At 42.8% G+C, this 15,476-nt stretch overlaps 1 protein-coding gene across 4 annotated transcripts in view; it reads left to right on the top strand.

The window, feature by feature from the left end:
- The window catches only part of map7d2b (MAP7 domain containing 2b), a 30,604-nt gene extending 15,910 nt beyond the window's left edge, over positions 1-14,694 (top strand). For 2 of the 4 annotated variants that reach the window (XM_069666895.1, XM_069666892.1), the window contains 11 exons: positions 4,906-4,995; positions 6,559-6,677; positions 7,064-7,137; positions 7,228-7,439; positions 8,470-8,608; positions 9,129-9,309; positions 9,438-9,542; positions 9,725-9,788; positions 10,604-10,748; positions 11,637-11,932; positions 12,032-14,694. In XM_069666895.1, the coding sequence (XP_069522996.1) occupies positions 4,906-4,995; positions 6,559-6,677; positions 7,064-7,137; positions 7,228-7,439; positions 8,470-8,608; positions 9,129-9,309; positions 9,438-9,542; positions 9,725-9,788; positions 10,604-10,748; positions 11,637-11,928 (1,421 nt within the window). In that variant the 3' untranslated portion in view covers positions 11,929-11,932; positions 12,032-14,694. The remainder of the gene's footprint in view (positions 1-4,905; positions 4,996-6,558; positions 6,678-7,063; positions 7,138-7,227; positions 7,440-8,469; positions 8,609-9,128; positions 9,310-9,437; positions 9,543-9,724; positions 9,789-10,603; positions 10,749-11,636; positions 11,933-12,031) is intronic. The other 2 variants (XM_069666894.1, XM_069666893.1) reach the window with 2 other exon arrangements.
- The last annotated feature ends 782 nt before the right edge of the window (positions 14,695-15,476 follow it).

Genomic DNA, 15,476 nt, shown 5'->3' with positions numbered 1-15,476 from the left:
CTGAGCTGTAACTATTTGGCACAAGATTCTCCTCCTTCACTTCCTGCCGTAACAAACAAAGGCAGAGAAATCCAGCAGCTTAAGGCCGGGCTGACTCCCATTATGACGACAGAAAGAAACAATCAGCTGGTGAAGCCATAAACATCTTGATGTTCGAGTTCGGGTTATTTTTAATAGTTTAAAGAGAGTTTGAGTTTCCTTCTGTTTTTTATATCTTCGTGTCACATCCAAAGAGCACCTCAGAGAACCTCGACTGGACTCAAGGACGTGCTCCTGTCCCTGAATAGCTCAGATACTGAAGGCACAGATGATTTGATTTGTTTGATAGAATCATATTCTAACTGATTTCCTGCCTTTTCTTTGTTACAGTCTAGTTTAGTTTCATAAATGAATTACAGCAGCTGGTGCACAGATGAAGCTAACTTGCAAGTGTGTGACCAGACGTAGATTTACCGTTACAAAACAAGCACTGTGATTTTTTGGTTATAAAAAACGATTTAATTTAAATCTGTTGATTCTGGACTTTAAATATAAAGCAGACATACTGTCCAGCAGATGATCAGTGTGTTGCTGTCTCCACTTTAAGTTTACACTTTGGAATATGTTAGATAATCTCAGGTGAGTTTGGTGAGGCTCCGTCTTCCTCTGCTCTTTAATACTCTTGCCTGAAATTAACAGCCTGATATTTACAGCCACTAGTGCTGTCAACATTGACCAAAAAGGACGTTCGATTATTCCTTCTAAAAAAACACATGCTGTGTTCGAAATGCCGTACTGTACTAGACGTGCGTACTGATCTGGACAAAGTGTAGTATGTAGTATGCAAACAAAAGCAGTGTGCCAAAAATACTGGGATGTTGTACTGATTCGGAAAACATCTCCAAAAGCATCGGACCAGTCTGCCTCGCCTACTGTATCCCACAATGCAAAGCGCTGGAACGTCACAGCGGCAGATGAAATCATGGACAGCGGCAGCTTTAGAGCAGAAGGGGGCGCTATAGCTGAAGAATCAGTTTCTTGCTTTCCAAACCCGGAAACTGGCGCCTGGCGTAGCATGCTACAAAATAAATGTGAACAGCTGCATACCGCTGAATGCAGTATGCATAATGTAGTATCTGATTTCGAACACAGCCAGAGGTTCGAACTATTCCAACATCTGTTTTTGCTCAACATGTCCACAAGAGGGAAACACCAGTACAACGTGAGACAAACCTACTGACAAAGATTTATTAATTTAAACATGAACATGCCGTTTAAAAGATAAAAATAGGCTTCCTACACAAAATAAACAGATCAAATAATTTGGTTACGGTAGCTCCGAGAGAGCTGTGCTCATTTATTTAAACATAAACGTGTTTTTTTTTTAAATCAACAGCTGTGTCCCAATCGAGCGTCCGCAGCCTTCGAAGGCCGTGTTTGAAGGCCGATTGCGTCACAGAGCATACCCGTACCTGTCTGTTGTGCCGATGGTGAGAGTCTCCCTCTCTCTCCAGCCGGGCCGGGATTTGACTTCTCCGCCATCATTACCAAGCGGCACACGGTTGTTGTACTAGCTTGTTTCAGGTAGACTTAATTAAAGCGTTCAAAGACGCTCTGTAACCAAGAGAGTGCCCCGCGGACATACGAGAACACGCGAGAGCTCGAGAGAGAGCCGCGGCAGTGCTGATTTTTTCACATCAACTATTAATTTTATTAACTGGATATCTATTTTTTATTACAATTCAAATTGTTATATATTTGAATTTAGAGTACTCGTTGACAGCCCTAATGGCCAATAACTGTCCATTTGACTCATTTGACCTTATTTAGTAACTCTGCAGACTTTCTGTGTATTTCTGTCCATGGAGTCTCATACACAAAGATAACAATAATAATAAATAATAATAATAACTTAGACTTATATAGCGCCTTTCATGGGCCCCGAGGCCGCTTTACAAAGTAAATAACGAACAACAAAACGAGCAAACAAAGGCAGAAAGAGGTAAATAAAATGATCCCTGAAAACAGGGGAAGGTATTATCGTCCAGAGGCCGTGGTGAGCAGATGGGTTTCAGGCTGTTTTTGGGATAAGAGATGAAAAATCAAATAATGATGCTGCAAGACAAAGAAATCCATAATAGGGAACAATGTTCCAGCTCCGCCAAAAATACTGTGAATGCGTCCCGTTTTAAATAAGTAAAAACAATCTTCAGGCTCGTCTGTGCCGAAGGAACACGAAGCAGATAAAACCCAGAGGTGATAAGAGATGGAGAGAAATGAAAAATACTTCTGCTGCATGAGAAACAAACGTCTGACCTCCAACACTGACTGTGTGTTTACATATATATATATATATATATATATATATATATATATATGTGTTTGTGTGTGACAGAGAGAAACATCAGTGCTGTGACTGTTCATCGTTGTCATCAACGGTCCACAGAATTTCCACCTGTATTCTCCTCTGTGGCTAATGAGTGTCTGGTTTGGAGGCCCCTCCCACTACACACACACACACACACACACATATACACACACACCCCACCCTTATCACAACAAAGGGCTGCTCCACTTCCTGTCTTCCTGGCCCAGGGCTGTGTTTAGTGATGCACACATTTCATTCTCAGCAGGGAACCCAGTCTGCTGCACCCTGCACCACACACACACACACACACACATGCACACACACCATACATCATACCAGACGTTTACCCTCTAGCTATCTGGTAAACTTATTAAACCCAACCTCACCTCCACACAGGCATGTGCAATCTGATCAAAACACACACACACACACACACACACACAGACACACAAACACACACACCAGACATTTCCAATCGTCCCTGTTCTATATTAAAGCCGAGCCCCTCCAGAAATCTGTTTTGATTCAGTGTTTTCCACGAGCCTCGTTCGTAGAAGTATTTGCATCCTTGACTTCAGTAAAAGTCTTCTTACTCCTCTGTAAAAGTACTCTGCTGTAGGTAAAGGTCCTGTGTTTTTTTTTATTTTAATGGTCCGATTTTAAACAAATTCAGGCCTGTGTCCTCTAACGGTGTTTTTGACGCTGACAGCACCAACAATCTCAATTTCAGAGCGCTCCTCACCGGCGCTTACTGTTGCTAGGTTACGATATTGTCTTGCGGCTTCCCTCAGTAGTGAGCGTTAAGCCTGTTGTAAATCGCTCTGTGTGCTTACTATTTGCTTTCATTCAAGGACATTTTACAATGTAACATAAAATCAGTTGATTTTGGAAGTCCCGCCCCTTCTTGATTTTGATTGGTCGGTGAGGGAGAAGTGACATTGACGAGCTCGGCGGTGTTCTAAAAGTATTATCAACTTAGAGCGCAGCAACAAACAAACAGCTGACGCCGTCAGTGGACACAGGCCCTTAATACTGTTCATTAATTCATTGACTAATGTTCTGATAATTCAGATTATTTTCATGTAAAAAAGAAACATGCAGCCTCCTGAGACCTGAGCTTTTGTTTGCTATGCATCTTTAATTTCTCCTACCTGTTGGGGATTAACAGGACCTAATAAATATAAAACCTAAGAATTGTTTTGTGTTACATTGAAAAAGTCCCAACGTCCTCATGTGAGTACCCTGTCGTAACGGTGCTGTAGCTTGTTGCTAATGATAAAATCAGTCAAATGTCTCTGCCGAATCAAGCTACAACTGTTCATACGCATTAAACAAACAAGATTCAATCATAAAATCTGAAGAGGTTTTGTACCTGGTTGAGTTTTCTGTAAAGACCGACTGTAACACATGTTGGTCGGGATCTCGGCCATCTTGAATGTACACCGATCAGTGTAATGTGCTTTTGTGACCACAGGGGGGAGGACAAAGTGTCCATGAATCAAACCAACGGGTCTAAGTTTCGCAGAGTTAAATATTATGGTGCTGTGAAGCCAAAATGTGATGTCCCCGTATGAGGACGCAGGGTCTCAGGAGGATAATGGATCCGGCTGCTTTTTTTTCTTCTTCAGCGTCTCTTTGGGCTCTTGGCAATCGCTCCAACATTTCTCAATCTTATCACAATTTCTACAAACAAACAATGAATTGATTAATGTGGAAAATAATCAGCAGGTTAATCCATAATAAAAATAATAGATTAAAGTCCTGTAAACAACAGTTCAAAATGAGGTCCATCTTAACCTACTGCAAAAGTAAACATCCTTTCACATCAATGCATGAGAATAATAAAGTAATAGATCTCTAATCTTTCGGCCCATCCAGTCGAGTCTGGTTCTGCTCGATGCTTCTGTCTGTTAAAGTGCTGCTCATGGTGATTCATGCCTGTCTCTCTGTGTCAGTCCAGTCTAGACCTGCTGCTTTGTGTGATTGATTGATTTTTTTAATGCTTTAAATACATTTTCCTGATAATGCGTTTTATATGTTTACAGCGTAGTTTTAATACTTTTGCCTAAATTAAGGATCTGAATACTTCCACCAGCCCTTACTCACAGTAATCATGTCATAACGTGCATGTACACTGAACATTTACATCCCCACTTGTTGGTTTTCTCTCTGGATGTCCTCGTGGTGCATTCAGGTGCCGTATTAAACATTTCCCTCCCAGTCTTATGGCTCTGCAGCGGTCGCCTCTGCATCATCCTCCTCCATTTCATGATGAAGCAGGCTGCAGAAAGACTCGCTGTGTCTGCTCTGCTCTCCGTTCTGCTGCTTCATTTCTGTCTTACATCACCAAGGTTAATTTATTCTGCAGCCTGCATGGCTCATCGATCGGCGGGATTATTTTCTGTGTGAGCCTGCACTTTTGTGTTTGTGGTGTGAGATTGGTTTGGTGAACCTTTCTGTGACATTTACATCATCCTTCAATGCAGCAGCAGTCGGTACCTTTGATCACTGCCATGTATGCGTCTGACTGTGTGAGTGATTTGTGTTTTTTTAATCAGTCAGTGACTTCCTGTCTCCACCCGCGATGGATCAGCCAATCAACAAACAGCTCTCCAACTCTTCAGCCGCCCTGCATTCACCAGAGAGAGGTAAGAGACAGCAGTCACATGCAGACACGATTCACACACCGCAGCATGCCACGACCTCTTCATTAATTATGGAAACGTGATCAAATAAGAGCCGGCAGAGGAGATTTAATGATTAAACTGGTCACTTTGGTGTTTGGAGCAAGAAATCTGGCAACCTGATGTTTCACCTCTCAGGATCAGGGTTTAAGGAAGATGCAGTTTAGGCTTCAACAAGAGGACAGGACTGATTGTGTTTATCCATAATGCAGGGCAAAAAAAGTCAAATCTTGCTTCCTGCCCCTTAAAGGAGCAGCTCTCCCCTGTCAGTCACAGCTGGTGTTCTCTGTAATCAATAGAAGCAATAATATTTGAAATTGGCGGCATAGCTGTGGAGAAAGTTGTACAAACAGCTCAGTGGCTTCACCCATTCTACATTCCTACAACACCCAGCATGCATTGCGCCCCTCCCTCTGAAAGGAACGGCCCAGCAGTACAGGATCTGAAATACGATGAGAATATACCGGTGGATCGTCTAAAACATCTTCAGGTCTGCAGTCTACATTTCAAATGTGATGATTTTAAACGAGACGTGACATCAGAGGCGGCGTCCTAGATGGAGGAAGTGTAGTTTAGCGAGCTCCCAGGCCTCCGCCAGATGACGAGTTTTCCGTTGTCTGGCGGAGGTTTTCCAGGGCCCATCGGAGAAGCGGATAGCGTCCTCCAAAGGCACAGAGTGAAACTGCATTTTTTTCCGACCATAATGACATTAGCTCCTCATGATAGCATGATAGGACTGAGGTTGAAAATCGACGAACTGGCCCTTTAAATTAAAAAATTGATAAAATAACAAGCTATTTGTGGATTGCTGAAGACAATGTTTGCTCAAAGGGAGAAAATGAAGATAAAACTATAAAAGTGACTAATACATTTTAAAGGTTTAAAGAAGTGAAGGGGACATAAACTCACCGCCCTTTCCTCCACAAGTCAAGGGGCATCAACAATCGACGGACTCATAAAGATATGGCTTAAAAAAGAGACTTTCTTTGTTTCCATAAGGTGTGAATGTAGGAAGGACTTTTCCAAACAGACTCATGTCAAGTCCTTCCTTATCTCACTTTTTAAAACATACTATTGATAACAGGTTTAAGGTGAATTTAACTTGCAGATTTGCTCACACAGGTTATGAAAATCTTACATTAGGGCACAAGAATAATCAAAACATGCTCCCATCAAACATTTAGCGACTGATTCGTTTCCTCTGCAGGTGATGAATTTATGGATTAAGCTCCAAAAATAAACCCGTCAGTCACAACATGTTACTTATGATGTGTTTAAGATGTCGAGGTACTAAAAGCTTTTAATCTCTAACAGGTAAAATGTGTCTCTTTGGGATTATGGGTAAAGATTACAGCAGAAGGAAGAGACTGTCTCTTTAACGATTATTTTGCTCAAGTGTCTCCTCTTCTATTTGTCCTTGGTCTGTGTCATCATCGTGGTGTGTGTGTCTCTGTGTGGCGTATGAACACATCTGTGTGTGTGTGTGTGTGTGTGTGTGTATTCATGTGTTGGTCTGTGACTTGTCAGTGTCTTTTGTGTCCCAACGAACAGCTTCCCCCAGCAACCACAGACCGTACAGAAGCTCCTCCAACCGCAGGAGCATCGCTGGATTCCCCGAAGAGACGTCCAGAGCCAAAACACCCACGGTCAGCCCTCACACACACACACACACACACACACACGCACACACACGCACACACACACACACATAACCTTTTTAACAGTATGCTGTTCAGGGCTGAAAGGGCACAGTAGCAAGTTTTTGTGTGACATTTGTGTTTTCCTCTCTCAGAAATATACTGTTTTTTACACACACACACACACACACACACACACGTCTGCAGTTTTGAAGGTCGTACTTTATTTAGATGAACATGAATGTCTCTGCTGTATTCACATGGCAGTGTGAGAAGGACTAAGACTACATTTCCCATCATCCTTGAGGGTTTATTTTGTCAAAGGAGATGAAGGAGGAACAGACGTGCTGTTTGCTTGTGATCATTACGGTAATATCTGTAAATGTGACCCACAGGGTGAATCTCCGAACACACCGGCCCGCAGTTCTTCCTTCAGGTCCAACAGCAAGGGCCCTGCCACACCCAAACGGTGCGAGACACACAAACACACACACACACACACACCTGCCTCACCTTGTAGTTTTGGTGACCTGATGTTGTTGTGTCTGTTTTTTTTTAGGGTGAGGTCAAACAGGAGTCGGGCCCAGTCGCCCTGTTCTCCCGGACAGTACCCCCCCTCCCCGCTCAGGCAGAGGGCCACCACTCCCGGCACAGACGACAGGAGCCACAGTAATGAGGTCAAAGGTCACAGCACCCTGGATAGGAAATCGACCAAATCTGAGACCTCTGAGAAAAAGATGCCCAAATCCACCAGCAGGGAACTGAACGCAGGTAAAGGGAGAGTGTGTGTGTGTGTGTGTGTGTGTGTGTGTGTGTGTTTCAGTGCTGACTATTTATTTATAATAAGAATAAACAGGAAGTGAAAAATTTAAAGCTTTTATTCATAAAAAGTTTTACACTGAAACAACCAGGGTCTCTATGACGGCGTATCAGGGCCATTTTATATATATATGTATATTTATGTATATATACTGTATATTTTAAAAAGGAGACAGGGCGCTGGTTTAGCTCAGCTGTTGGATCAGACGCCGTGTAAAGAGGCTTCAGTCCTCGACGCACTGATCACAGGTTTGACTCCCGGCCTGCCGATGAGTTGGTGCATGTCGCCCGCCTCTCTCTGCTCCCTACATTTCCTGTCTCTCTTTAGCTGTCCTATCAATAAAGGCAAAAGAATAAAAAAAAAACTGAATCTTGAAAAAGAAAATTGAGATTAAATTAGCGAGAATCGTGTTATAGGAACCTGTTTGAGGTGCGATCTCATAAATTTTCTAGTTTATTCTCCCAAATTTGCTGTTTTTTTCTGGCAAATTTACGACTTTAATCTTTGAAGTTTTTTATCGGAATATTTCTCTTCTCTTCCGACTCCTTTGTTTGTTTGTTTGTTTGTTTGTTTTTTGTTCGTAGGCTCTGAGTGTCAACAGAAGGTAAATAGGGAAATCAGCCATCAGCTTATAATGCATTATAGAGATTTTGCACACACGCTTTCTGGTAATACTTCAGTTTTAATAAATATTTTTTCATGTTACAAAGCATGTATGCAATGTGCTTTAAAACATCACTTAAGTTATGTATGATATATAAACAAAATAAATAAATAAACCAGCTTAAAAAGTAATTTAATATTAAACCTAAGCTGAGGAGGAAACCCTGAAAAAAACAGAGACACTGACACATCGGTGACGAACCTGTCTGTGTTTTACATTTATCCTCTCTGCTGAAGGATTTGTCTAGACATGTTTTTTTGTTAAGTCATACTGCACCACCTCCGAACCCCTCCGTCTCATTCTCCCTCCTCCCGCAGAGTCTCCAGGCACGCCCACAGGCAGGAGCGTCGGAGGGACGACGGATGCTGAGGAGGCGTCCAGACTGCTGGCAGAGAGGCGACGTCTGGCCCGGATACAGAAGGAGCTGGAGGAGAGACAACGGCAGGAGGAGGAGAGGTGAGCCGACACAACAGCGTCGATTTAATCTCCAGCTTTTCTTTTATGAAGCTTTGACGCATTTCTTTGTATAACGTAGGATTTGGACTGTATCCAAAGTCATTATCAGATGCCCAAACACCACACGTACCCACATCTCACCACACCTTGGTTTGTTCTCCATCAGTATCAACTGTGGCTGCAGAAATCTGATAATAATATGAATTTAAAGCAGCTTGTTGCAGCCGTTTCAGTCTTGTTTAACTCAATTATGCAGAATCTCTAAGATCCCATTTAGAAATTGTTATTTGTGCATTCATCACATCCCATTTAAACTACTGTAACTCACTCTCTTTATGCTAAAGCAAACATAACCTGTCCAGACTTCAGCCTTTCAGACTACAGCTCCCAGATGCCCCCTAAAGTCTTACAAAAGAGTACACATAACCCGAGCTTCTAAACACTGGCTACCTGTGCGTTTTAGAGAGTAATCATCACTTTTTATCTAACTGATAGTTTGTGCAATCATGTGTTCCTCCAGGCTGAGGGCCGAGGAGGAGCAAAGGAGGCTGCAGGAGGCGAGAGAGAGACAGGAGAGGGCTGCACAGCAGGCGGAGGAGGAGAGAGTGAGGCGGGAGGAGGAGAGGAGGAACAAGGAGGACGAGGAGAGAAGACAGAAGGAGCAGAGATGGAAGGACATGCAGGAGCAGCTGGACAGAGAGGTCAGACTGCTATAGGCACCTTAATCTTAGGACATTGTTTTGAGCACTGATGATACTGTGCCTTCACATAAATAATCAAATATAAAAAGGGACTCTGACTGATTGGGTGTTGGCTGGATGTTTTTCAGAGGGAGGAGGCCTTCCTGCGCGCCCAGAAAGAGGCAGAGAGGAAGAGACAGGAGAGAGAGCTGCTGCACATCCAGGAGGAGCAGGAGAGGCAGCAGAGGAAGAAGGTATCAGAGATCTAAACATAGATCCGCTTCATAGATTATAGATCAAATCCGTCCCACGTGGAAACATCAAATGCTGGTTTTGGATTGGGTGAATAACAGTCAGGAGACATTGATGTGTTACACGATACACACAAAGGTTGTTTCACTGTTGTTTCTGAGGTGTGTTTCGTCTGTTCTCACAGAGAATTGAGGAGATTATGAAGAGAACACGGAAGAGTGAGGTGGAGCCTCTGTCTGGTGCTGCAGGTGAGTGTCAAATACATCCCCCGTCCTTTAACACACCATCCTGGAGCCTCCTAATAACCTCAGTCGAAACGGGAATTTTATTTGTACAGGACTTTTAAACTAGGAGCAAAAAGTGCTCCCCGTAATCTCACCTCCCTGGTGACTTCATCTCCTCTGTTCTGATTCGTTTGGTGTTGTTACTCTCTCCATCGTTTGTCCTCTCTTGTGTTTAATTGCTGTCTTTGTATTTTTCTTTGCACTGGGGCGTAGAATATTCTAACAGTCTTATTTCGTCCTCCAGTGTAATTACTTTCCTCTAAATCAAATCAGATGTGTGTCTCAGCTGCAGTGTGACTCAGCAGTGTTGGACAGACAGGAGAACAGCGCCTCCTCATGGCTAAGGGACAGACCAACACTGAGGGCACTGCAGCATTTATTGAACTCTCTGACCCAAACTGGGTTATATTAGGACATTTACCAGCACGGGGGGGCCCAGAGGAAACTATAAACACGCTTATTCCTTCTTTATTACACACCGAGTTTAAAACACACCAAAGAAATTAGATACAGTAAATTTGGGGTGCTGGTTTGGCTCAGTTGATCGAGCAGGCGCCCCATACACAGAGGCTACAGTCCTCGACTCGCACCCTCGGCCCTTTGCAGCAAGTCATCCCCCACTCTCTTCTCCCAGTATTTCCTCTCTCTTCAGTCCCGTAAATAAAGGCAAAAATGGCCAAAATAATGATAATAAAAAAAGAAACATTGAATTGAATCCAGGCAACAGCGCCCATATCAAAATATTTATTAATGAAGTCAGAAACATCTTGTGTTCTCAGCGTCCGACATGAGGGGAGAGGCAGCAGTCGTCTCGGAGGAGGACGCAGCGACTCCGGCTGAAGCCCCCGTCATCATGCTCGGACCCCTGGAGAACAAGAGCTGTGTGGACGAGCTGTCTGACGGAGTCCAGTCCATGGACGTCAGGTGAGGCGTCTTTGTTTGTCTCTTCCAGACGTTTTCAGCCACCTCTCGCTTTCGTCACTCACCGATTAAGTTTTTCAAATCTGGTATGAATCTTAGCGTTGACCGCGCATGTTTTTGTTGAAAGTTCATGCAGAGTAGAAACATTTTACACCTTTTATTTCATGTGTCTGCACCGAGGTGACTCCAGACAAACCACACTTTCCATACATGCTTCCAAACGAAAAGATGTCCAGATCTCGTTCTTAAAGATCTAATCTTAGAGATTTCAGGTGCGATCTCTTTGGTGGCACCTTTGGCGATAAATGGGGCACACTTTCCAATCTAACCAGACGTTCACGGTTGGCTCCGGTTGTAACTCTTGATTTTCCTTTTCAGACTGTTTGCTTCATCTGAGCGTCGAGTTTGTTTCTTCTTCTTTGGATTTTCACTTCTTGTTGAAGTTGTATCTGTAGTCATCCATCTTTTCTTTGTTTGTTCAGCCATAGTAGATTACTGTTTACTCGCAACACTTGCAGAGAGCGGAAAAGCAGCCGCTTAGCTCCGCCTACCCTCTCTGGCAGACCAACCACTGCTGGCTGATGGAAAACGTGTCACTAACTGGGCGCCACTTGTGATTTTTTTTCGCTAATGTCGCCACAGACACCCAGCCTGTAATACTTCAAAGGCTTTCATCCTTGGGCCGTAGGCTCAATCACCATCATGTTACCTCATTCAGAGATAGAGAGAGACTTAACAGACATTTATTTACATGGAAATCTTCCAGATTATCACTTTCAGCACATCTTTTCACAACAAAACCTAAGAATGACCTTTTGATTGAACACTGAAGCTGTTTTGAAAAGTGCAAATAATGAAATGTTCTGTCTCTGTCATCATTGTGTCTTTAAGTTCTCCATCTGTCTCCATCAGTCCTGTGTCTAGGGACGAGCAGGCGAGCGCTCATGAGTTTTCACCGGTCACAGAGGGGACGGACGGCTGCCCCCTGGACCACCTGATGGACATGGACGCCCAAGGGCGAGGGCAGCATCACGGTGAGGAAACTCCCCCGTATCCCAAAATGCAGGCTGGCAGCGGGGTCGGAGACCTCAACAAGAACCTGCTGATTCAAGCGTACAGCGCCGCCTCTGAATCCTCACAGCTTATTCACAGCGTCGGCCCGAGCAAACTGGACGTCCAGTAGCCAGGTAGAGACAACTTCCCACAGTGAGAGATTTAAATGATTTAAAACACCAATTAAAGGTCGGTTTGAACAGCTTCCATGTTTTCTTCTTTCTTTCTCCCAGGCTGGCCAGTTTGGAAAAAAACAGGAGCCCAGAGAAACAGACCAAGAAATCATCACCTCTGTCTGCAACAACAAAAACAACAATAATTTTCCACGTGGAGCAAATGCTGAACAACTCACTTCCCATCTGTGAAACAAACCTTGCATAGCAGTAAAGCTTCTGGCCACATTTCGAGGCAGTGCAGACGGGCAACTCTGACTCTCAAAACACCACACAGTTTGACCCAAATAATGTGCAGTGTAATTATAAGTGACAGAGAAAGAAGTGGGATCATTATTCGTGCATGTTTGTTTGATTAAAAAGTTAAGCTTAGGGCAGGAAAACAACAAAGTAAAGGTTAAAGCGTCAAAAAAATAAGGAACAGCCTGCTGAATGTTGTTCTAAAACTTGTGGTGTAGGCATGAGTCTGGATTAAAGTAGCTTAAGGCCCAAACTTGCTGGATCTTTTCCTATGATCTCCTCCACGTCTGTCCACGCTGAAGCCAGAGTTGCCCGGCTGTGCTGCCACAAAACATCACTCGAGTATCATCCGCTTAAATCATCTTTGCTTTTGTAAAACTCTGTAAATAGATCCGACTGGGTGGAGGAGTCCGGGGACAGGGAGCGGCTCTGTAGCAGTTTATCTGGAGGGAAGCTGTTAAAAAAAAAAAGAGACACTGTTGTTTGAACCCTGTGTAGCATCTTCAGTGAGGACTAGCTAGTTGAGCTGTTAATGGTTGTAGCTGTGTACTTGAACAGTGTGTGGGACTCTCTCTCTCTTTCTGTCAGTGTTTCTGATGGTTCCTGTGTGTTTATCTCACCTCTGACCTGCTCCCCTGCTGACGGCGACTCCCACTTCAGCCTGCTGTAGATTTCCTGTCATCACAAGGCTGGAGAAAACAACTAACAACCGATGCTATAACGCCGCTGTTGATCCATAACTCGCTGACGCTTTGTTTTTCTGCTGCTCATCACTTGATTGACGGATGTTTTTGTGGAGGTGAAAGAATCCACAGCAAGAACAAGAAGAAAACCTGGGAGGGGAAAAGAATATGTCAAATGACCTGCATTTTTATCAGGAAAATATTGACACAGTGTGTTGTGTATTTGTCTGGCACTGACTGTAATCATGCTAGCTGCAGTTTTTAGTGTGCACTTACAGTAGTCGTGTATTTCACTGCTCTGAAGACGCTTGTATCTCCACCTCAGCTCATCCCCCCCGACTTAAATATACCTCACCGGTTCAGAACAGACTCTGGTGGGAAACAGCGTTCACCACCACGCAGCTCATCACCTCTGAGGCCTTAAACCTCCGTGCAGTCAAACATCTGCCCTCAAAACTTCCCGTCCTCTGCGCTTCATCCAGCATGTGCGCTTTTAAAGGCCCTTTTTTTCACTAAAAGATCCTGGAAGAATCCTATGAAGTTGATTTTTCAGCTGCACCGGATGAAGCAGATCAGAAGGAAGTGATGGAGAAACTGTGAAAGCAAGTATTATCAGCAGGGCAAAGCATGCAACTGCTCAGGGCCCCAAAATACCAGGTTTACTGTGCTGATGATAAGGGCCACTGCCAAGATGGTAGAAAGATTGAAAACTCCCCCAGCAGACTCTTAAAATAGATCAGTCTCCAACCAAACTCTGTGCAATTTTTGTTGCATTTAAGGAAAATCCCCCTCTGTTTGTTTAACTCTTCAGTTGTATGTTTTTGCACCTCATACAGTGCCCGTTACATTAGGGTCAAATACCAGGTCACTCATCAACCAAACCCTGTTTAATTTTCTGAGTATTTAAGGAAATCTTCATCCTTTTCTATTCAACTAGTAATTTAATACATTGTAGTCCTGTGCCAGGTATTATGCTGTTCGGCATATAATTCTTCTTTTATCATAACAAACCAAATCCTGTACTTTTTTTTGAGTATTTTAGGGTTATCACATCCTATTTAGTCTATTATAATTATTTCACACATTTTATCTCCCTGCATTAAGGTCAGGTTTCAGGTTTGTCATTCTGGTTGGAAAACTAAATTTCCTTTAGTTTTCACAATACAGTTATGTCATTTTTGTGCCTAAAAAATGGCCTTTATTGATTAGAATTAGCCCCAGAAATTTCTTGAAAAATCATCTTGTTCTCCGTCTTCTGCTCCTCCAAGACGCCACATCGAGGGAAAAACACATCACTGCTGCTTTGTTTTACGTTTTCTCTCTGCAGCCGGCTCCTCTCTCTCTCTCCATGTTAGCTCATTACTCCTCCAGATACAGCTGAAGCTCATTTTGTGAGAGGGTCTCCTGGGTCCCCTTGTATATGAAGTAAAAATAAAGGACATAATGTTTATCCTCATATTAATTAACTCTGTGACACTGCAGCTTGGTGGAATATATCATTGTAGATGTGGTGCATGGATAACTGCTGAAAAAGAACAATAAACTTCATCAAGCCATTTGTGTCAGTGAACTGGATAAATGAACTAATGTATAATAATGGGAAACAGACGAGTGTGAAAGGAAAGGAAATGTTAAAGAGTCAAAACTGTATAAGATGTTTAGTCTTTGACATTCATAACGTGGAATATGAAATGACAAATCTAGTGTAGGGCTTAACTAATGCAGCCACTTTTATTTATCATTATATCTCACTGTGTGTTGAATTTATGCTGCACTGAAATTAAAACTGATCTGCAAATATTTAAGTGAATGATAATTTTTTTCTTAAGTTTCCAGCCGAGTTGTATCACTCTGAAAATGTGAAAATCAACCGTTACATATGAATACATAGAACACAACTTCCTGTTTATCCCCTGCAGCTTTCAAAATAAAAGTTTGGGACTGGTTCAATTAACATAAAAAATGATCTGGACAAGAATATAACAAACACCAACAGCAGTCTGAAAATGTGCGTCTGCATTAGATTTCATTATTGATCATACTTTAAGCAAACCATGTCACATTTTGTACTCTCCTTAAACTTGTGAGAAGTAGGTGTAGACTTTCAATGGTGCTTGAGAGCAGGATAATATTAATAAGTCAGATAATATAGATAATATTAGTAAGTCAGAATTATGACACAAAGCAAACATTTTACTTTATATGTAAGATAACGAGCTTTAAGTCCCCACCCCCACCCCCGCCCCCCCAGGTCTTACATACACATTGATGAATACATAAATACATAAATATAATGCAAACAAAATAGGACAGGCACATTTATCTGCTAGTAAGAGTCACAAAACAAGTAAAACCGCCGCACAATTATTGCTGGGCACCTTCTCAAGAGCTCCCTAAGCTTCAGACTTATTGTGTGTCATCTTTAAGAGAGGCTGAGACCTTCATCAGTTTGTTTTCATGACAAATTATTTTGTTTAATCAAACCACAAAGCAGCAAATCTGGGCCATGGTACCATTCAAGTATTGAAGACTGTATATATTGCACTTTGAGTCTTAGAGTGGGATATATGTGTTGATGGTGG

Source organism: Semicossyphus pulcher, unplaced genomic scaffold, assembly GCF_022749685.1.
Source record: "Semicossyphus pulcher isolate SPU_LCO1_2020_fin unplaced genomic scaffold, fSemPul1.0.p SCAF_18, whole genome shotgun sequence".
NCBI classification, from domain to species: domain Eukaryota; kingdom Metazoa; phylum Chordata; class Actinopteri; order Labriformes; family Labridae; genus Semicossyphus; species Semicossyphus pulcher.
This window is presented reverse-complemented; position numbering and strand designations above follow the sequence as displayed.